The sequence below is a fragment of the Macadamia integrifolia genome, chromosome 4 (genome assembly GCF_013358625.1).
Source record: "Macadamia integrifolia cultivar HAES 741 chromosome 4, SCU_Mint_v3, whole genome shotgun sequence".
NCBI classification, from domain to species: domain Eukaryota; kingdom Viridiplantae; phylum Streptophyta; class Magnoliopsida; order Proteales; family Proteaceae; genus Macadamia; species Macadamia integrifolia.
The window spans coordinates 22,494,740-22,518,950 of NC_056560.1; the positions used below are offsets into that span (position 1 = coordinate 22,494,740).

Genomic DNA, 24,211 nt, shown 5'->3' on the forward strand with positions numbered 1-24,211 from the left:
GGGGGGGGGGGGGGGGAAGAAAGAGGACATCAATCCAGCATTAGACCCAGTTTGGTCCTTCCTACATTCTTCAAGTTCCCCAAACCTTGTAAGTTGCAAGGTAGAAGAATCGAGGAACACATTGTGATAGTCAGATTTTGAAATCTTATGCCATTTCTATATTTAAAGAAAACCTTCAGACTTCCAAAGGGAAAAATTCCAGTGGAACCAAAATATTGAAACCGTTCCCTAGTTGGTGACAGTTCATATATTATAGATTTCTACCAAACACCAATATACCTAATTACCACTCAATGCACTAGTCCCAAGGGGGCTAACAAATCAAGAAGTGGTGTCAAGAAAGTATCCCAAGCATTGGAGTTCTCTTTCTCTTACCTGAAAATTATAGCATAGGAAAATGCAAGAAAAGAGACTGTCAAATGTGGCTCCTCCCAACGCCTAAGTTTTTCAAAATTATTCATAGTGACTGACAGTGGAAAGAGAAGTTCCTGAGTATCAAGCAAAAGGACAAAATATTCAACTACAAATAACATAAAAAGAAAATAAAATAATTGGGCTATACGAGCTACAGCATCAACAACTGAAGATATTAAAACAAAAAAAAACCTTATCACAAGTTCACAACAAAGTTTGACAGAGCAAAACATAGTATAAAATTTCCAAACAGAAGAAACACATGGTATGATAGTTAACATAAAACTTGGAGACGACAACATCCATCAAGGGATATGGCTTTTCTTTCCACTTTCCATATACCATTCGCATTTGACACATACCAGAAAGTTTCCCTAACATGGTAGTTGTTCAGAACTTTAGATATAAGAAGCAATTGTAAGCACTGTAGATGTGCAACTCTCTCTTCTGCTGATAGGTTAGAAGAGGTAGATTTCAAGTACCTTTTGACAAGGATATCGTAGGAATTTATCAAGTACACCCAACTCAGAACCAGTGAAAAACTGTTATTCATGCAATCACTGCATGTCTGTTGTGACCAATGGCAAGAGTTGATTCACTTCAAAACTTCAATCATGTGTCATGCGTCACTCATGCCTCATGCCTCATGCCTCATGCCTCATGCTGTAAGGCTTCGATTCAGTATGATTCAATTATCTGCCTGCCCTTTACAAGTTCAGTTGTACACCCTAGATTTCGCTAGTCACTTTGATCTCAAATGAAAAGGCAAACATTTTCATGGCCCAAAAAATGGTCTGGGGATGAGAGACCATGATGCAAGAGGCTCTTCTCCCTTCCTCCTCCCCTATACCAAAATAAGTTACTATCTGTTCAAGTCTCCCATCACCATATCTACAGATTCAGGACAACCGCAAGGGTCTAAATTTGAATTGTTTTTTCAATTATTGGGCTTACTAACTTAATTTTCTGGATATTTTCAAAAAGAACGGAAGACCCAATTTCAGATGTTACCCTTCGGTATTGCCGTGCAGGGGATCCAGCAGCTACACTCCAGGAGCGACCATCAATCCTTCAATCTAAATGGATCCATTTAATCATAGTTCTCCAAGTCTCAAAAAGAAAATCTAGCTGTAACCTATGGAAGGCTATCTGAAATGAAGAATCTTGCATCAGGAAAACCTCCAGAGCCTGCTGTTTTCAGCTTCAGGTATCAAATAGAATTTTTCTACTGGTTCTTCTGCAATAGATGTGTAAATCTGTACCTTTTATATGACTTACAATTAGTCTGCATTTATTTTCTGCAAAATATATTGGAGGATTTGCTGAAAACCAATACAGATTTGCATAAAGATTCAAAAGGGGGAACATGATTTACTGAAATGCAATACAAAATTTGGAAAACAACATCCATTTAAAATTCAGGATGTTGTTTTAAAAAAAATAGTGATGGTATCCTGATCATTGGCACTCTTGGCACCCACAGAGCACTCCACCCCAATCATATGGCTCGATTCCTTCCCTCACACAATCATGTTTGAACTTTGAATATGCTTATTGATCATGTATAACCAAAAAAAAATCCAATTAGAAAAAAAAAATATAAATAAAAAATGTTAAACTATTTTCCTGGAAAATATTTTATGGTGAAACAAAAATGCAGCCTTAGAGGGGATTTTTTTTTTGTCTTCTTCCAAATATATGTGCGATGTTTTACATATACTTTCATTTTAAGGCAATCTGTACGGTATACAATAAATAAAAAAGAACAGATCATTTGAAGCAAGGTGATGTCCTAGTAAAGTTTTGGGATATAAATGCTGTACGTTGCACATCTATATTTAGTTACAGAGATTAAGGGGGGAAAACGTCCCTTCACAAGATTTAAAGAAATGAGCTGATTTAGAAAACCAAATTAAGAATAAATGAAATATTATGGCCTTGAAGATTGTCAGGGATGACAAAATGATTCTCCTTATGGTGGTGAATTAAAATTCCCATCCATTGCTCCAATCTAGTGTTAAAAATAATATAACATAAAATAGAATAAAATATGGAAGAGATTTAATGCACCTTGAAGAGGTCAATGTTACTGGGAATCCCTTGGATCATTGCAGCATCAATTGTAGCTTGTGTTTTTTCAACAACCTGACTTTTCTCTCTGCATGTTGCTGATGCCCTTTCTACAAGAGTCATATCAGCCACAACAAGATTTTTTGTCAAAACTACACCTTGTCTTACTGAAGATATTTTCCACAAATTAATTGATGCATTAGATGTCCAAGATAGAGATTTCATCCACTTCCGCAAATACACACTTCCATCTATGTCGAACACATGAATACTACTCCCAGGAGCCTCATCTGAAGGCCTTATTCCTTGAGCTGTTAGATTCCCTGCCTCGGTAAATTTTGTTACTAACGGACCACCCCAAAAATTTACTGCCAAAGTCTGACAAACGATGTCACCATAAGGAGCAGATCGCAAATAAGAGAACTGGACAAGCTTTGCTGGATCCTCTGATAATTTACGAATAAACTGAAGAGCCTGCAGTCTAGCGATACTGTTGATAGTGCTCACTGTGGCTCTTCTATTCCCTTTATGAGCACCATATACTTGATGCATTGATTGATCACCTTCTTCTGGTCCAAATTCACGTATAAACTCATATAATGCAATTACTTCACTAATAAAAGCATGCCAGACATCTCTTCTCATTTCACCACCAAAGTCAACAAATTCGAGAACCCATGTTTCGGACCTGTTCAGAAGAAAAATAATTAGTGAAAACTGGATCTAAAGAACAGGAAAACCTTTCAAGTGAAACAAAAGTCAAAAGTCAAAAGTCATGCACAATTCGACAAGCGATGGGTTTTGAAGTTGCACTATCACGATTCATGAGAATTTTGAATTCTAGATGTTTTAGGATGAAAAGATAAAGGAACCTGTAAGCACATAAGAGTTGGGCAAAATTAAAGGGTTTTTCACTTCACTTAAAAGGGGAAGCTGATAAATCCTTAATAACATAATTCCAATCTCACATATTGAAGTAGAAACCATTCAAACAAAACAGTATTGCGAACCTCCTTACTAGTGGCAACCATGGTACAAAGCTTCACCGAAATTTCTGAAGACTCTGAAGTATTTTGGTTTCACAATGGCTCAAAACGAAACCCTATGTGATACCATGGTTTGCAATATTTCGATTAATATTTCGAGCTTTTGGTCTGATTTCAGTCAAATGTTTCGTTTCGCCAAAATTTCGGCCGAAATGTTACTTTGACCATGCTTTTTTGGGTGAATAATAATTCATTACCAAAGAGGAGAGAATAGGGGGCCCGAGGGGAAAGAATATACAAGGCACACGGCCTAAAAGGAAAACTAAAGGAAAAACAAAAGCCACTACAAAAAAGCACTAGAAAGAGTGCCGAAGGTTCCAAGAAGAGACAGAGCCAATTTCTGGGGGTGTCACCCATCTGAAAGGCATGCCAAGGAACTTACAAAAGAGATGAGACTCACAAATCACCTGAAAGGATTTAGAGTTGGGAGTCCATCTTCTGAGATTACGCTCCATCCAAATGTAATGGATGGCAATGGTAAAAACAAGCTTTCCAATTTTGTCACAAACCGAGGAACCACCAAAGTTCATGCCAACCAAGATCCATTCCCATTGAAGGGAAGGATCCTACGTATACAAGGCCAAAAATTGGTAAAGAAGCCAATCCAAATCATAGAAGAAAAAAAGGCAGTTGGAGAAGAGATGATCCACATCCTTAATCGCACTCCAAAAAGTGCACAGGAGGGAGAGACAGGAATGTGTCTTTGAAGGAGAAAAGATTGTGTTGGGAGATAGTGAGAAAGGGCATGCCAAGATGTGAAGCTATGACGTGGGATGTGAGCTTTGAACTATACCAAATTGTGCCAAGGGACATCAGGGCCTCAAGATCTCAAGCAAACTTCAAATTGAATATGCCTAAGGGGGAGGTAGTCAAAGAAAACAAATCACCATTACCAGCCAGCCTCCTAGAAATAAAGGCCAAATGGGGCACCACTGATTAGAGGAAGACGGAGTGGGGACCCAATCACCATCATCAATGATGTCAGAAACCATGGCCAGTCTACTGGAACCCAAACAGTAGATAGCTCTGTCACCAACCAAGTGGAGGAGAACTAAAGGCCAAATGATTCCACAGATCAATCCAAAGTCTTGTAGAAGAACTATCATCGATCGATTTGAGCAGAAATAGATCTCAAAGCAAGAGGCCTGAGGTTCAAGATCTTTCTCCAAACCCAAGGAAGCATCTGAGGAGATGGGAACTGTCCAAAAAGAGTCGTCGTGGACATCCCTAGATAGATCCAATCAACTCTTCTTGGCAGCCAATTTCCAATCAGCTTAAAAATGCCTGCCGAGTTATCTTTAATGCATCTCAGACCTAAACCTCCTTATTTTTTGGGAAACGCAGACTGAAGTGCAAGAGATGGGGTGAAGAAACTTAGAGCATTTAGATCCATTCCAGAGGAAGGAGCACAGGAGAGATTTAAGCTTTACAATGATGGCTTTTGGATACCAAAGATAACAAACCAGTAAATGTATGATGCTTGAAGGACTGATCGGATCAACTCAAGGAGGCCCACATGGATAACAACTTGCCTTTCCAAAGCCGAAGTCTCTTACGCATTAGGTTTAATAGGGGTATAGCGATAGGTAGTCAATCTGGATGGGATCAAAGGACAAGGTATTTCACTAGAAGGGAGCCAAGGGAGAAACTAGTCAAGGCTTTAAGAGAAGCCTTAACCTCATTAGAAACCCCAAAAAGGAAAAAGAGGGAAATGGAATGGTTGATTTTAAGACCAGGCATACTCCCAAACTGAGACAAACAGGAAAGAAAGGAAGCAAGAGAGAGGGGGTCGGCTTTAGAGAATAACATGAGGTCATCAGGAAAAGCAAGATAGGTGAGGTTGAGGACTTTACATTTAGGAAGTGGGAGGCGAGGAGGTCAATGGAGGATTGAATGCATCTAGAAAGGACTTCAAGGGCAATGGTGAAAACGTAGGGAGAGAGGAGGCAGCCTTCGCGAATACCGGTGGAGGAGGCAAAAAATCCAACGGGGCTCCTGTTAACAAGAACAGAGAAGCGAGTGGTAGAGATGCAATGATAGACCCACTTCGTGATGACAGGGGGGAAGGACATTTTGTTAATGAAATTTATAATGAAATCCCATTTCAAGGAGTCAAAGGCTTTATGGATGTCAATCTTCATGAAGGCAGCAAGGGAGTGGCTTTTTCTATCAAAACCTCTCACAAACTCATGACAAAGGAGGACATTGTCAGAGATGCAACGGCTAAGATGAAAGCATATTGGTTGTCACTAACAAGGGAGTCCACCACCAATTTGAGCCTATTGGCAAGGACCTTGGCGATGAATTTATCATGAAAGTTGCAAAGAGCAATAGGGCGGAAATCATAAATGGAAGAAGCACCCTCTTTCTTGGGGATGAGGCAAAGAAAGATATGATTGATACCAATACCATTTATCTGATTGGGGGAGAGGAACAAACTCTGAATGGCCTTGATAAGATTCTCTTTGATGATGTCCCAACAAGCAGAAAAAAAAAAACCCATACTGAAACCATTAACCATCCAGACCAGGCTCCATTGGTTTTGTGAGGTGGACAGCAGCAAGGATTTCTGACTCAAAAGGGATGGAATGAAGGGAAGCGAAAAGGGTAGGGGGGGTGACTATTAAGGAGGCCCTCTGGGATGGGAGTAGGAGGGGAGGTGATAGAAGGCCCAAAAAGGTTAGAGAAGTATTCCATAATTTCAAATTTGATGTCTTACACTTTGGGGAGAGTGGAGCTATTGAAGGAAACAAGAGAGACGATAGAGTTGATGTTGGTTCTAGCTTTTAAGGATTTGTGGAAATAAGCCAAGTTGGAATCCCCAAGCTCCAACCATTTAATGCGAGATATTTGCCTCAAAAAGCTTTCCTCTGGAGCAATCACAGCTTGGAGGGACAAGGAGATAAACTTTTTCTTCTGCTGCTAAGGAGCCATTGTGGACATCAGATTGGAGCCTGATTTGAATATCAGACCACTTGGCCTTGCAATCAGAGATATGGGAAATTCATTGGCTCATGTCCGTGTACTCAAAAAAGGGGAGAAGGGGTAAAAAGGATAGAAGGAATCCACACACAATATGAAAGTTGTTGAGCAATTATTGATAAAAGGAGCACCTGTATACACAGTGCCATTTAATTGCTGTTTCACTTCAATGTCCTAACAAATGCCAGAAAACGAGTACTGAAACAGCCAGCTCATTGATGTTATGATGGATGCTTTGCTACACTTTCCATTATAGGGGCAAATACAGAACAAATATTCTACTATTAAAATTGACTTAATTGGAAAAGGTCACCCAATTTAAAAGCTACAACAAAAAAGTAAATGTCGGACATGCAGGGTCCTATTTAGATTCTAGAAGAGACATGTTTACAGAAGCATACTCACTCGGGACCAGACGAAACAGAGACAGCAGAGTCAAATAGTGCAGATCCAAAAGGTCCAACTCTTGCTTTCTCCACCTGTGAACCATTTCTATTAAGATCCATTCTTATAGCTCCTGTCTGACCCTTCAAGCCTATTGCCTGCAAGTTAATGCAAGTTAAAGTGTCACCACACATGCTCATTCTAACCAAACACAAGCAAGTCAAAGAAGGTCTATACTTCCAATTAGACCAAAATTTTCATGATGAAACAAAAAATCAACTTTTACCATTATCATTACTGCTTGTGGAATAAAAATGCAAATGGCTTTACAATTAAGATTTGGGAAAATAAAGATTTCCACCACTTTTCATATTCTGTTTATGTTTACATGCATGATGAAGTTTACTCTTAAAGATTGCCTTGCTTTTCAGAAGTTATACAAAAATTCATACAATCAATTGGATTACCATTTACCATATTATTTAAATTCTGTCATTAAATCAAACCAGCTGGATTCTTTATTTTAACACCTAACCCTCAGGGTGAAGGGAGCACACGGGGTCTCAAATACCATACCTGACCCTAACCCAACAAATATTATATCATGATCAAACAACTAGAAGCTGGGTAGAGCACACTTTAACCTGCTCCATTCCCATCCCTAACTACGAAATTTAACAAAAATATACAAGCAAAGAGATGGAAAAATTATGATAGGGTGGAAATTAAGATTTCCTATATTTTTTAGGTGAGGGGCAAAGTGAAAAAATATAAAAAACATCTAGGTTGACATCATCAAAATTTAATTGATTGTATGAATTCATAAAAAAAAAAATTGAAGTTTGGGAAATCTTAGAGAAAATTTCATTGTACATGAGAATATAAACAAAATTAGAAAAATCAAGCAAACCATATTTTCCATTTAGGTTTTAACATCTTCCTTTAACTGGTCAGGCATGATAAGCATAACCAAAGGCTATGCAGACAAGGAAAGATAAGCGCCACAATTTAGATTTTCTCTGACAATATGTGGCAGAATAAATAAAATCTGCATTTAGCATATACTAAAACTATTCACAAATTTATTGGATAAGGCTGCATACATTTGCCTCTCCCAGACCCTATAGTAGAGGGAGCCTCATGCACTGGGTTGCTCCTTTTTTTTTTTCTTTCCAACCTGCCCAATTATGAACAACCTGGGCTCAGCCATGCAATCATTAGCCCAAGACCCTTAGTCCAAATCCACCCAATTGCCAAGAAATCCTAGGGAAATAGTTACAAGAAAAATATGTAAGAGTCTCACACTTGCATCCTTTCGAACTTAAATTCATGGATTTTCTTGTCCCCTTGACCCTTCGTCCACCCTCCAGAAACATTTCACTCTCAACCCATTTACCTATTTCCATAGAATGTCTGACCAATTTTTAACAAAAACAATTACTTAAAACCAAAAGTCACATTTTTTAACAAACAGCAGCTAGTAAAATATCATCCACCATTATTATTTATGAGTCCCTATTTGTTCCCTACTAGATATTCCTAGTTGAAAATAAAAAAATAATTACATCAGTCAAAATTAACCGCTGGAACCATGGTCCAAATACTCACAACAGGAAGACAAATGTGCCCCTCAACAAGATTCTGGTTAGAATATTTTTTGCTGAAATTATTCCATCTGCTTGAAAGAACAATACCTCAAAATAGAGAGCTTTATCTGTCAAAGTAAGTTTTCCAGGCCATGCCATGTTATTCTCCCATTTTAGAACAGGCCGTTTCTTGCTAGAACCAATGCATAATATTTGCTCATTAGAAAGCGGAAGGCTTTCTCGTGTCTGGTATGACATCCGTCCTTCATGCACCCTACACGAAAGAGAACAGATGAACCACGGCAAATTGAGCAAATCATGGGAAGCTCAAGCAAGGCTAAAAGGTGCTCCATCTAAAGTTTCACTGCAGCTACATCTACCCATGCAATCAGCATTCATCTTGTTTAGTTGGATGTTCATGATTGTTACACATTATTGAGAAATATTTCAAGTTGCATTGGAATGAGTACAATGATTCAGTATCAGAACTTATTAAAATGGAAAGTATTATTAAGAACAAAGAGGAAAAAAGATGGATGACAAAAATCTCACCATGAATTTACATTGGCAAGAAAGTACCATGCTACAGAATATCGCATTCTTGGAGCCCTATTTTGTTATGTTTTGGGCATGGCATGGTTTGATGTTTCCCTAGTAAGATGTATGCCCACATTATCATTATGGCAGATGATGGCAAGTTGGGTCACAGAAGAAAGACGAATGGCATCAACCTGACCGGATAACAAAACATCTGGAAACTACTACAGTTCTGCCAAAAGTATGCTCATTAATATTATTAATATTTGTACCCTCAGGAACTTCCATAAGGAAACTTGTTACAAACCCAAGATCTGTAACCAGTAACTTGAGAGAAGAGAAAAGAAAGACTGCAAGGAGAGGAGCAGCCGATATGTATCTGGCAGTCCCCCTTGAGTATTATATATAAACCAAAAAGTTACAACAAAATAAGGTAAGTAGTACCTAGTACAGAAAGATAACTAGAAAGAAACCTACTCTAATTAGGAAAGACAACCTAGCTAACTAGGAAAGTAATAAACTAACTGTGTCACGTTCGGACAAAGCCCCAACTCGAGACTGAGTTCTTAACAAGACTGATAAACAATCATACAGGAGGGAACTCAAAAAAGTAAAACATATCTTCTGAACAGCTATATCTATAATCCAATGTTTTTAATTACAGAATAGGTGCCTGACATGGTCAGCCCAGGCGTCCAAAACCTCAACATCTAGATGGGAGCCTGAACATTTTAGATGGCTGTCATGAAGAAATTTACAAACACAAAAACAAATATTAAAAAGAGAAAAAAAAAAAAGGTGAGAGAATGACAGATTGAGCATAGTTGTTTAGGGAGTAAGGGACCATGGGAAAGTATGGCGCCGGCGACCCATTGGAGCACCGGAGGGGGACTGCAGAAAGAAGAGTACCATAGTTCTACCAATGAGGGGTGTTATTGGTAGATACCTACGAGCTAATAAAGTTATACAATGAAAAAAAGGGACACCACATAAATGAGACAAGTTTTAAAGACAAAAAGTAAAAATGATTATTATCTCTAACAATTCTTTCAAAAGAACCCAATTAGGGCATTTGTACAAGACTGAGCATTTGAGTCAAGGAGCATATGGCGGCAATGGTGGCAGAAACTTGTAGTAGTAACAATGTCCATGGAAAATAAATAAACCCCCAAAAAAAAAATTTTGACATAAAAAGAATCAAGAATGCTAGAAAGCGATAGCTTGTCATTATCTAAAAAGAGAAATAGACCTTGCTTTAAGTAGGCAAGGGAACATAATAGCCATGTGATCAAATCAAGATCAACCATATGATATAACAACCAGTATCGTATCACATACTATTCTACCTTGTGAACTTAAGCTAGAGAGTATTAAAATAAAAATCTCAACAACCCCTTAAGTGATAATAGGGGGAGTGTGGACAGCTAATAAGGCTTGATGATCATGTACAATGGTTATCACCAAGGAACTAAATCTCAGATTTCAGACAGGTTTCAGCAGAGATTTGGGCCAAAACCATGTATTTTTTTATGGGCTATTGCTATAAATTTGGCCCGAAATTTTCGGCCAAAACCAGGTATTTTTTCTGAAATTTCCCAAAAACCAGGTTTCATCCCAGGGTCCACCAAAACTGCCAAAATTTCAGCCCAGATGTTAGAGTTCTTGAACCATGGATATCACACAAAACATGAAACTCTCCTGTAGATGATGAAAAACCAGCCTCCAAACCTCATTTTTCCATTTTGGCTACCAAAATTTTTTCCTGTGCCGAAACAGTGTATTTTTTCCATGTTTTTCACTTGGCCATTTTCTTTTGGGGCTAATGGCTGAAATAAATGAAATGACCGAAATTTTCGCAAGTTTTTGAACTATGCGGACAAGCAAGAAAGTTACTAAAATAGTGCACAAAAAAAAATATATACTCCAAAGTACAAGAAGAGATAAGGCCATGTGGACAGAGACTTCCTTAAAGTCCAACGCCAAAGATCACCTTACTAGATTTTCTTGTACATTTTGAGCTCTTAATAAACATACTTTTACAACCATAGCAAATATAATCTCCTGTGGATAATATTTAATTCTTACTGACAAATACTAATATAAGATACCTTTTGATGGCTATTAGAACAATCTTACCAGATGCTAATGAACTACAATGCAAAGAAACAGTAATCTTAGGCTTACTTGAGAAGTTCACCAACATATGTGGTCCAAGAGCTTAAAGAGATCCCCTGATCATCTCCAGCAAGAGCCTTGAAAATATTGTGTGCAGTTGACCTATCAGCCACACCAGCAACAGCTGGAGCAATACGAATGAAAGCTTCTTCCCCAATAAGCTTCCCCTTCAATGTCAATAAAATATCATGTTTTAGCTAATATACCTCAAAATAGTAAAAAAGGATGTTGGAAAAATTAGAAAATATTTCGGAAAAAACATTTTAAATACACAAAATGCCAAAGATCAATGCATATAGATGCTGGTATAACCAAGGTAGTTAACAAATTTTTTTTATGAACATCGTCGAATATGCACCACCATGAAGTATTGCATGTTATTAGAGACAGTCCCATATATTTTGTAGCAGGGTTAAGGTAGGAGAATACAAAAACTATAATGCTCCAAAGTAGATCCTCAGAACATGAACCATTTTAAAAAGGCTATTATTCAGGGAGACGCACTCCACTGAAAGAAGCCCCAGAGCACATCAAGGGTGTGAGTCTTGAATCATGCTGAGGTGGAGATAGGACCAAATAGTGAGTTGTTTCCATTATTAATTAATAAGTATATTACCGAAGTTTGAAGGAAAATGGCTGTTTCCAGACTTTTTCTCCAAGATATGGTAAAATAAGCATATTAACGTAATATGACATACAATAAGCACAACACATGAAACAAATTAAAAGTAGACAAAAATGAACCTTAATCAAAACCTTCTGAAAAAAAAAAATATAATAAATAAATGAAAGTTAAAATCAAAATCAAAGAAAAAAATAACCCTCTTCGTATGCTAAGAGCTCTATCCCTACAAGCTGAGTCAGCTGACTCTTTCCCCTTTCACCCAAAATGAGGTACCCTTTTTTATAACTAATGTGTTAATTTTGTTTGTACACATGCATAAGTAATCATGATCAGACCTTGCACAGTGTTATATAATGGCCATGTGCCACCAATGATTAAAATATATATATATATATATATATTTATCCCATAAATAAAACATATTGATGAGACTTCATCGGAGAATAAAGAGAAATGTTCTCTATTATTTGATATAGCAGTAAGCTTATGGTGCACATGGGTCAGTCATAGTTCGAAATTTCGCCATATTTTGCAAAATACTTCAGTTTTGACAGATGCCGAAATGTAATCACTAATGATATAGAAAGTTTGCAGTTTATCAATTGGAATATCACCGAAATGTTTCATGTCAGTATCGTTTTGTCATAAATTATAAAATGCAAAGTTTCAAACAAAATGGGTCAAGATTTCAACCCATTTTGTTCACTCACTGGTTTGGGAAAACTTGGGTTTTTTGTCAATTTTGAACAAATCACTCACGTTACAAGCGTGGAACCAAGTTGTTGGGGCCTGGGCAGTAGTGGCATCGGGAGTAGAGATTTTCTGCATTGTTGGAAGATTTGTGCTGTTAGAGATGTGTATTAAGGGTAGTTTGGGACCTAGTTATTTGTTACCATATATTGTAATTCTTCTTTTTCCATTTTACCTCCCTATGGAGGTCTATGTAATTCCTCATAATACATTACTGAATCGATATATGTAGAGAGAAATGATTCTCTCACACACACGATTCGACCACTTCTCCCTCTTCTTCTTCCTCTTCTTCCTCTTCTTCCTCCTCTTCTCTTCCTCACTTGCTCCCTTGTTCTCTTACAACCTTTAGATTCCAACTTGTGCAAGATTCAAAGTTAACGTCATATTACTTTCCCCAAAATATAATTTGTGATATGGCCCACACTTGTGATATAATTGGAGGATATCTTGTTCAGCAGCAGCACTGCAACAGCAATATTCTAGTGGTTTACATCCTGCTCGGAACTCAATGTGGTAGTAGGACTCTAAGATGGGATAGGGCTAACTTTCTTATATTATTGACTCCCATATATTTGACTCCTTGTAATGAACCATGTATAACATTTATGAGTTTCAACAACAACAACTCAGCCTTATCCCAACAAAATGGGTCAGCTACATGGATCCTTGTCCTCCAATCAGCTCTATCGACATCATACTTGATACAAGGCTTAAGCTATGCATGTCTTCCTCACCACTTCTCCTAAGGTCATCTTAGGTCTGGCCCCAGCACTTTTAGTTCCTTCAATCTGAATCAAATCACTCCTCCATACTGGAGCATCCAAAGGCCTCTATTGAACATGGTCAAACCACCTCAAACGACTTTCTCGTAGCTTATCATGTATTAGAACTACTCCAAAATCTGCTCTATAATATGATAATTCCTTATTTTATCTTCCCTAGTTTTACCACTAATCCATCTCAACATCTTCATCTCCGCTCCACTAAGTTTATCTATGTGATGCTTCTTAACTACCTAACATTCTGCATCATACAACAAAGTTAGTCGTATGATTGTCCTATAAAATTTTCCTTTAAGTTTTAAATGCATACGTTGATTATACAACACTCCAAACGCACCTTTCCACTTCATCCATTATTCTTTGTGAAACAATATCCTCTATATCACCTTCTTTATTTATGATTGATCACAAATACCTAAAATAATCACTTTGTGGAACCTCCCTTTCATCAATTTTCACCACCTCACTATTCATCCTTATGTAACTAAAATCACACACCATATGCTCCGTCTTCGTTCTGCTTATCTTAAAACCTTTTAATTCCATGGTTGATCTCCATAACTCTAACTTGGCATTAAGCCTTATTTTTGTCTCAGCCACCAAAACAATATTATCAGTAAAAAACATACACCAAGGAACCTCATCATGAATGTCTTTGGTTAATTCATCCATGATAAGCCAAACAAATAGGGGCTTAAAGCTTATCCTTGATGTAACCCAATTGTAATTGGGAATTCACTACCTTGACCCCCCACAGTACTTACACAAGTCACCACACCATCCTACATATCTTAAATGATGTCCACATATTTACTTGATTGAAATACTTCTCCTCTAGCGCTTGCCAGATTATCTCTCTATGGACTCTATCATAAGCTTTTTCTAAGTAAATACTGTCTTTATTTACCACACTGTTGTGTCCTAGGGTCTCCCCTCCCCTATAATCTCCCCCCCCCCAATCTGATGTATACATGTCTTGTTGATGGGCCCTATGTCTAGTTGTCTGTGCCTCCCCCCCTTTTCCCCTTGATATAATTTTCCTCCTTGGTAATGAATTTATTTATTCATCCAAAAAAAAAAGACCATACGGAGATCCTTTGTATAATCTCTAAATCTTTCCATGCGTCTCCAAAGTAAATAGCTTTTTCGTGGATCTTCCTAGCATAAAACCAAATTGGTTCTCTGCAATAGTAGTTTCTTTTCTCAGTGGGTTTCAACTTTCAATAACCCTCTCCCATAATTTCATAGCATGACTCCTTAGTTTTATGCCTCTATAGTTTTTGCAGCCCTGAATATCACTTTTATTTCATAAATCGGAACCACAATGCTTCTCCTCCATTCATTTGGCATTTTCCTTATGCTCATAATCTTATTAAACAGTTTGGTTAGCCAAGATAAACCACAGATTCCTACTCTTCCACAAATCTATTGGAACCTCATCTAGGCCTTGTCCCTTGCCTACTTTCATTCTCTTTAAAGCTTCTTTCACTTTGGATACCCTGATTTTTTATATATATCTATGACATGTGGCATCTTGAAGGATAATGTAGTCTTCTGGGACACTATTACTCAAATCGTCTCCATTAGTAGGTTGCAGAAATAAACTTTCCATCTCTCCTTAATGTCCTCATCCCTTATTAGTAACAAGAGCCAAACAATCAGGTACAATATAATAGAGTGGCGACGTTCTTCATGCTGAACCAAATTATATGCATGTAGTAAAGTGGGAAATTTGTCCCTGCCTAGGAATTGCACACGGATTTTATCATATTCTGGATTCGAGATAATGAGAAAATCATAGACACATTCCATCTCACACTTTTTCTGAAAGGTACTAGTATTAGTAGTATAGTCCATTCAGATTCAGTTACAAGCTGATCACCTAAATGTTTCCCTGGCTGAGGAGAAAACTGAATCTACAAAGCTTGCCTCCTTATTGGCTAGTGAGGAAAGCTTCCTGAAGCAAAAATCCAGAATTAATTGGTTGGAGCTAGGGGACTCTAATTCTTCCTATTTCCATCGATCTCTTAAAGCAAGGAACAACTTCAACTCCATTCTCAAGCTTACTAATTCTGAGGGTATTCAAGTGGACAAAGTTGAAGATATTAAAGAGGTGGCAGTGGATCATTTCAGGAAGTTGTTCAATCCCCCCTCTATTCCGGCAGCCCCCATTCCTGTTGGGCTCATCAAGAAGTCCATTCCTTCCAACATGGCTCAAATGCTTTGGTCTATCCCCTCAGATGAGGAAATCACTAAGGCAATTCTCTCTCACAAAGTTGGTAAAACGCCGGGTCCGGATGGTTTTAGTATGAGTTTTTTCACCTCAGCATGGGATATTATCAGAGAGGATTTGATTACAGCTGTCAAAAGCTTCTTCTTCAACCCGAGCTAGGTCAAGGGTATTAGTCACACTTTCCTCTGCCTTATTCCCAAGAAAGATGTAGCAAGCTCTATGAATGATTTCAGGCCAATATCCCTTTGCAACATTCTATACAAGTTCATCGCCAAAATCCTTGCCATTCGGATCAAGAATGTGGTCGATTCCCTTGTCAGCGAGAACCAGTCAGCTTTCATCCTTGGAAGAAGCATTGGTGACAACATCCATCTTTGCCATGAGATTGTTCAAGGGTTTGGCAGAAAAGGCCATTCTCCTGCTGCTCTTATGAAGATTGACATCCATAAGGCTTTTGATTCTCTTCGGTGGGATTTTATCATCTCGGTTCTCACTCAGATGGGGTTCCCGCCTGCTTTCACCAACTGGATTTTCCATTGCATTGCTTCTCCCAAGTTCTCTGTTTTGGTTAATGGCAGTCCGACGGGCTTCTTCTCTCCCTCAACCAGTATCAAGCAAGGATCTCCCCTTTTGCCCTACATCTTCTACCTTGCTATGGAAGTTCTCTCTAGAAATTTACAACTGGCCACTAATCAAAAGCTCATCTCCCCCATTCCCAAGTGCAGAGCTCTCAAGTTGACCCATCTTGCCTTCGCCGATGATTTGATGATATTCTCCAAAGCGGACGGCCCCTCCTTAGATACTATTCTACATTGCATGGATCTCTTTTCTAGGATGTCTGGCCTTCAGATCAACCACAAGAAATCTCTCCTCTTCCTCTCGGGTATCTCAGATGACGTGAAGGCCTCTCTCCTTCAGAAATCTGGGTTTGCTTTGGGTTCTCTACCAGTTAAGTGCCTGGGGCTTCCTCTTATTCCTGGGAGGCTTACTGCCCATCACTACACTCCTATGTTGGATCTCATCAGGAAACACCTTCACCTTTGGAAAGGAAAGCTTTTATCCTTTGCGGGCCGACTAGTGCTTGTTAAAACTGTCCTTCAAGCTTCTTATATTTATCGGACTAGAATCTATAGGCTGCCCAAGACCATTATATCCAAAATGGAATCCATCTTTGCTTCCTTCCTCTGGAAAGGGTGTGAATCTTCTAGATTCCTTCGCCCAATCAGTTGGGCCATAGTGTGCCTCCCTAAAAATGAAGGGGGCTTGGGTCTTAGGCAGATCAAGGACGTTAACAATGCAGGAATCTTAAAGCTCATCTGGAAAGTAGTTTCCAGGAAGAAATGCATTTGGGTGGACTGGGTCTACTTGCATATTATCAAGCAGGGCTCCTTCTGGTCTATAACCTCTCCTCCAGACTCCTCCTAGGTGTGGCGTAAGATATTCTCCCTCAAAACCATTGCCTCTAAATCTATCTCCTATAGCATTGGGGATGGCTCCTCCACCTTCCTCTGGCTTGACCCTTGGCATCCGATGGGAATCGTCTCTCATTGCCCGTAGCATCTACAGCTCGGGGCTGCCTAGGCATGCTAGAGCTGCAGACATTTTATCATTTGGAGTCTGGGCCCCCCAACTCACTCCTCTCCCTAGTTTGCTGAGATCTAGAATAGCTTGCCTACTCTCCCTCTTAGAGGGCATCAGAGAAGTGATTCAATCCTTTGGCTCCACTCTTCAAATGGGCTCTTCAGTTCCAAGACTACTTGGGATCATATCAGATTGCATGGGGACCCAGCTCCATGGCACAAGCTTATTTGGTTCAGGCATCATATTCCAAGGCAAAGCTTCACGGCTTGGAGGGTCTTCAAAAAGTGCCTTCCTACGCAAGCATTCCTCATCCAGAGAAGAATCCCAGTGTCCCCAGCTTGCTATCTTTGCGGCTCAAAGCTGGAAGACATTGATCATCTCTTCTTCGCCTGCCCTGTTTCATGCTCCATTTGGACTTTTGTCCTATCCAAATGCTGGCCGGCCAGAAGAAGAATCCTTCCCTTCCATAGGGAGTGAATTTGGATGGACATGACCTTCCAAGGGAAGACTATATGTGATCTGATCGCCAAGCTTGCTTTCTGTGCCTCAATCAACCAAATCTGGATGGAGCACAATCATAGAAAATGGACCTCCAACTCTCGGCATCATGAAAAGATTTGGAGTTCCATATTTTTTTATGTTAAAGCAAGGATCTCTAAAGTTGCTATCACTTGTCTCCCTTCCCCTAGAAATTGCCATATTGTAGACTCTTGGGACCTTCCCTCCTCTGTGGTTTGGACTTTAGCCTTCTCTTGAGGGCTAAGTCCATTTTTATTTTCTTTCTCCCTCCCCTTAGGGGCTTGTATGTATTTTCTTTGTCTTGGTAATGAATTATTTATTCACCCAAAAAAAGATGATAGAAAATCCAATTGTTGCCAAAGAGTAACAAGGGCAAAGTAGTATGCAATAAGTGACAACTCTTTTTGAGTGGTCTCACAAACTTGTCGATGAAGCTCATAAATTTGTGCATAGTTGCAAGACTCTGTAGAGGTCAACTCAACCTCCCCCCATAATTCCTTGGTAGAATTCAGAAGACCAAAATTGGGTCTGATAGTAGGCTCTATAGACTTCAAAAGAAAAGACATGACAAGAGCATCATTGGCTAACCATGTGTTATTTGCGGGCCTAGGTCGGCATTGAAGTATCGCCTGTTAAATGATTTCCAAGAATAGTAAGTAGACATGCCCTTGAACATGCGAGGTAATTGGTCCCATTTAATTTAATAGGACCCGACTAGAGGGATGGGTTATAGAAACAAGACTCACCTCACTACCCTCAACTCCCCTACCAAGTTTCCATTAATGCTACTCTCCGTCATAGAGTCGTCTTGTTAAGTGAAGAAAAATGGCTGCTTGTTGAAAAAAATACCAAAGAAAGTCACAAGAAAGTCAAGGGTATGTCTCTTGTATCATCAAAACACAGAAGGATCGACAGTGGCTGGTAAGGGCTAGGCTAGGCTAGGCAAGGCTAGCAAGGGCTAGGTGCAGGCAGCATGGGCTGACAATGCCTAGCAATGGCCAACGGAAGGTCGGCAGGGGATCAGCAATGGCCAGGTTGGGCTGGCAGAGATCGGCATAGACCAGGTTGGAGGAGATTAGGCAGGGATCAACAGGGGTTAAGCAGAATGGCAGAAATCAACAAGGGTCAGACAGGCAGGCAGAGATCGATATGGGCCAGACAAGGCTGGCAGAGGTCGACAAGGGCTAGGCAGGGCTGGCAGAGATTGATAGGGGCTCGGCGAGGCTGGTGGAGGTCACAGGGGCCAAGCAAGGATGCAGGGACCAGGCAGAGATGCGCAAAGGCCAAGCAGCGCATCACAGGGGACAAGCAGAGGCTAGTGGAGCTAGGCAAAGGTCAGCATGGCGCGAAATGCCTTAGGGCATGTTTAGTTGACGATGCTTGGCCAAGTGAGGAGGTCGAAGCCTCGGTTGCTTGAGGTCAAAAAATCTGGCGGAATAGTCGATAAAAAATACCCAAAGTATTGGGCTCTGATACCAAGTAGAGAAGAGAATATTAGAGAATGATTTGGCTTGTCTATGTATAACAGAGGCCTTTTATTTATAGAGAAGATTGGGATGGATTACAATGGTACAAGTATGGAATGTAGCACAACTCCATAAATGGTATGGACTACAAGGCGAGGTGTGAGTCATAATCTTATCCTTAACATTAATCCATGTTCTATCCCCTTTATTCATTATGCTTTATCTTTAATGATACCATTGAAGTAGGGTGTGAAACCTAGGGGTAGGGGTTCTAGGTTCCTCCTTTTTTGTTTCCTGAACCCTATTGAGGTAGGAGCATAGTTCAAAATTTCGCCGAAATCTCCGCAAAATTCCGCTAGTTTTGACATGCCCAAGACGAAACAAGAGGGGAAACCAGAAGTAGCATAATTTTGGTCGACACTTTTTGCTAATTTCGGTCACAAAAATGCACTGTTTTGTCGAACTTTCGGCCATCCCCCCCCCCCCCCCCCGCGGGGCAAAATGGCTTAGTGAAACTCACAGAAAAAATGCGCCGTATCGGTCAAAATTTCAGTCTGACCAAAACGAGAACAAAATACAAGTTTTTGAACCTTGGATAGGAGTTGTTCTAGGAGAGGCAGGTCTTGTTGGCTTGTGGGTTGGGTGGCTCTTGTATGCCCGATGTGTAGGCCTTGGCATCTTCTTTTTCTTCACGATAAAAATTCCTACTTCTGCCTATCCAACAAAAGCAAAATCAAAAACTCCAGTAGACTAAACTCTGTGTTGTGCAGTACTAGCACATGCCAAAAAGCCAAGTTCATCATTAGTTTCTTCAAACCTATATTCATTTCTGATTAATAATTTATATTAACCCATTTAAAAATATATTCATATAAGTAATAAAGAAATCCCAACAATAAATTACAAAAACAGAATAAAATGATAATGTTGAATGTTTCCAAGAATGATCCAAACCTGTAAAGAAGCACTCTTTAAACCATCAGCACTTGAGTCAGTGTCTTTAGAATAAGGATGCCCCCATGCAAGCATTGTTATGAAAACAAGCCTCTGAAACGCAGGTTCCTGTAATTAAAAGAGTCCAGTTGAAAAGATTAAAAGAAAAAGTATGTAACTAAGGTAAGCATCTGGTAAAACAACTCTAGGAGTGCATACTTGTCTTAAATGAGTGAAAAAAAATTTAACAGGCAACTGTTTTTTACTTCACTTGATAAACATTTTTAGAACTCCAAAGTTTTGTTAGTAACATTCAGAGCCTTAACAATTGCAGACCTTCCAAAGGAAACTCTCTAAACACCAAGTCCTGCAAGATGATGTAAACCCCTCTCGAGTCAAAGTCTCCAAAGTTGCCTGCCATATTTCATGACACTATCTCAATGGCTAGGCAATTGGTCGGACTTCTAAGCTCTAAGAATAATAATGTTCAAATTCTCGATTAACTGAGGCTGTGGATAAGGACAAGTTCCAAAGTTCAACTATTAACTGAAAACAAATCAAGTAGCTCTCCGCAAAAATTGTAAAAATGAAATCCATAATTATCCATAGGATTCATATGAAAGGAAAACGGTTAAAAATCAAGAGCAACATTTTTTTCTCAGAACAGGTAAGTTACTATGTTATATTAATATTATCCAACAAAGCAACCTCAAGAGAACCCTCAATACAAAAAAGCCCAACCCCTCAATCCTATACAATTTCCCTTCACCCTTTTACAAATCCATCCCACCCACCACCACCCCCACACATACACATTAAAAATAAAAAAAATAAAAAAATAAAAAAATAAAAAAAATAAAAATAAAGAAGGATAAAAGTCTACTAGGTTTTCTTGCAACCCACTACATGAATTTTTCTTTGTCTTCTAAGATTTGCATATTCCATTCCCTCGATAAGCTCCCGAAAACCACAAAAGGAATCATTGTCCATAAGATTCTGACCCTCTAATCCACCAGCTCCCCACCCTCCTATTCCTCCATGACTGAAAATATAGAAGAAAAAAGTCATGCCACACTCTGACAAAACTTCCTTCCACACAGCTAAAGCAAATTTGCTTCCCCAGCACAAAGTATATACATTTCTCATCCACCCACCTATTCACTCTGCAGCAAGCAGGTGCTATCATCACACTGACTGGACAGTTTTCAGGTCCAGTCCTGGCATCTCGGGATGGTAAGTTACCATATCTGCAATATCTCATCTTCAGAATATGAATATGATGTAGAGCTTCTTGATTCTTTTTTGGTCTGCAAGAAACATGCAATGGCTGCCCAGTGTTCCAGAGCGAAAGGGAAAAGCTACAATGGAGCATGGCATGAACAATTCATTTTTCCTTTGAACCTGTTGCTTTGGATATACTCAAGTAAGGGGAAAAAAACACCCAAATTTCTTGATTTTGATCTCCACAAAATGTAAAGATTGTTTACTGCACTACACTTCAATCAACTGGTCCAAGAACATGGCCAAGGCAGAACTCTTCAAACTTACAATGTCCAACATACAATCTCCAAAGCAAAAGCAAGGAATCATGGACTTTGGGAAATTCCCTCTCAAGCATCGATGCAATGTCCTAGAGACTAGAGAGAACACAATTATTAAGACCATTCTACACTATTTTGTAAAAATGACTAGAAATATCCCTCATGAAGTATTTTCATAGCATGCTTCATGTAGACTAGGATAGGGAGTCTAACCAAGTCTCAACTGCAGGATTTTTTAATCAAAGAACAACCATAACCAGCCCAACAACATAACAGAAAATCAAAATCAATCCAGCAAGCCATCGATTTCAATATGGCAATACTAATCAGGTCACAACAGCAGCAAACCCTTAGGACTAAACCAGGGGCTGATCTGTGTAGCAGCAATATAGCCTTTAAACCACTTTGAATACTTTAGAGAATTTGAGGAAAATAGAGAGAATAGTTGAAGAGACCTCTTGGACTTCACGCTGCCAAGAGTCACTGGATCGAACACCAATCCATCACTTTGATCACACACAAAGTACACTCATAAGAGCAAATAGTATAGCTTTCTTATTCATAAAATCGTTCGAGGCTTAATGGGAGCCCTCTCCTTTATTTATAATAATGATGGGGGGGCGATTACAATTTAGTAACTTCAAAGTTACTAAAAAAACTGAAATCAAGATTACTAACCTTTAGTTACTAAATCTGGAAAAGTAAACTAGGAAATAAAACAATTGGAATTAGAAACTAACTTATGACTGAAAATTAGAAACTAAACTAGGTATTGAAATTAGAAACTAAATAACCCCATCAAAACCCAACTAAAAAGGAAACCAATGAAAACAGGAAACTAACTAGTAATCCCGTACTCAATCTTAGAACCCCTCTTTTAGACCCCTAAAAGTGGTCTATTACACTCAAAACACATGGGATCAAAGGCCCAACATGTATGGAACCCAACCCTAGGCTTATTCCTAATAAAATAAGCCTTTTTTGGTGATTAATCTGCATCAACTCTCCCCTTCATGAAAAAATTCGTCCTCGAATTTTGCAGTGATAAGGGGGAAACAACATGTGCGTAGCAGCTTTAACCATTCCCAAACAAAATTCTGGTTGCTTGTGAACTTGTGGAATGTAGTCTTCAAGGCGTGGAGCTTTCTCTTTGAAGAACCGTGATGGCATAACAAACTCTGTATGTTCGACCTCTGAATCGATACCAACTGTGAATGTTGTATGCATAGAGTCATTAACGTTGGTAACCTTCTCATCAAGAATTGGAACAAACTCTTCCTTCTCATCATGAATCTCAAAGACTTGTTGTGGACACTACCTCATCTTCCAAGGCCTCAATCTTGTCGACTATGCTTTCTTCAAAGTAGAATTCTTCAGTGGAATCTTCTATCTCTTGACCTTCTGTCTTTGAAGCTTCAAGAACCATCTTTTCAATGTGAACCTTGACTTCAAGTTCTTTTGGTCTGAATAGAGGTATCTTCACTTCCCACAGAGGCATCACAGGCGCTATTAAAGATTCTAGGATACCAACACGTCGTTCCACTACTGCTAATCGTTCATGCATTTGCACCATTTCTTGATTCAGTTCCATCAACATCTCCATCATGGAAGCAATGGAGTTATTCAACTCAGTAATAGGGTTGTCCTCTGCCATGCTCTAACCAAGTCTCAACTGCAGGATTTTTTAATCAAAGAACAACCATAACCAGCCCAACAACATAACAGAAAATCAAAATGAATCCAGCAGGCCATCGATTTCGATATGGCAGTACTAATCAGGTCACAACAACAGCAAACCCTTAGGACTAAACCAGGGGCTGATCTGTGTAGCAGCAATATAGCCTTTAAACCATTTTGAATACTTTGGAGAAATTGAGGAAGATAGAGAGAATAGTTGAATAGACCTCTTGGACTTCACGCCGCAAAGAGTCACTGGATCGAACACCAGTCCATCACTTTGATCACACAAAAAACACACTCATAAGAGCAAACAGCATAGCTTTCTTATTCATAAAATCATTCGAGGCTTAATGGGAGCCCTCTCCTTTATTTATAATAATGATGGGGGGATAATTACAATTTAGTAACTTCAAAGTTACTAAAAAACTGAAATAAAGATTACTAACCTCTAGTTACTAAATCTGGAAAAGTAAACTAGGAAATAAAACAATTGGAATTAGAAACTAATTAGGTACAAAAATTAGAAATTAAATAACCCATCAAAACCCAATGAAAATATGTTACACTGTGTGAAAGTGTCGGTGTGTTGCTCTTATCCTTTTGATATTTGTGAAAGTTGTGGTCTCTTATCTTTCTTTATTTGTAAAAGTTGTAGTGGTATCTGATCACATGTCTAGAACACGTGTCAAAGCAGTAGACTTGTATGACCCCTAAAAGTGGTCTATTATACTAAAAAACACATGGGATCAAAGGCCCAACATATATGGAACCCAACCCTAGGTTTATTCCTAATAAAATAAGCTTTTTTTTGTGATTAATCTGCATCAATGCTTATGAAGACAACACGATGCAGGGGAGTTTTTCACTTTCTCCCAAAGAAAGGAGAAAACCAAACAGGCTTTAG

At 39.0% G+C, this 24,211-nt stretch overlaps 1 protein-coding gene across 2 annotated transcripts in view; it reads right to left on the reverse strand.

Annotated features, from left to right (window-relative positions):
• Positions 1 to 24,211, reverse strand: part of LOC122076755 — a 52,939-nt gene that overhangs the window by 12,457 nt on the left and 16,271 nt on the right. For both annotated transcript variants that reach the window (XM_042642266.1, XM_042642267.1), the window contains exons 4-9: positions 20,108 to 20,215; positions 11,204 to 11,361; positions 8,591 to 8,756; positions 6,918 to 7,054; positions 2,485 to 3,172; positions 376 to 488 (exon numbers count right to left, since the gene is read on the reverse strand). In XM_042642266.1, the coding sequence (XP_042498200.1) occupies positions 376 to 488; positions 2,485 to 3,172; positions 6,918 to 7,054; positions 8,591 to 8,756; positions 11,204 to 11,361; positions 20,108 to 20,215 (1,370 nt within the window). The remainder of the gene's footprint in view (positions 1 to 375; positions 489 to 2,484; positions 3,173 to 6,917; positions 7,055 to 8,590; positions 8,757 to 11,203; positions 11,362 to 20,107; positions 20,216 to 24,211) is intronic.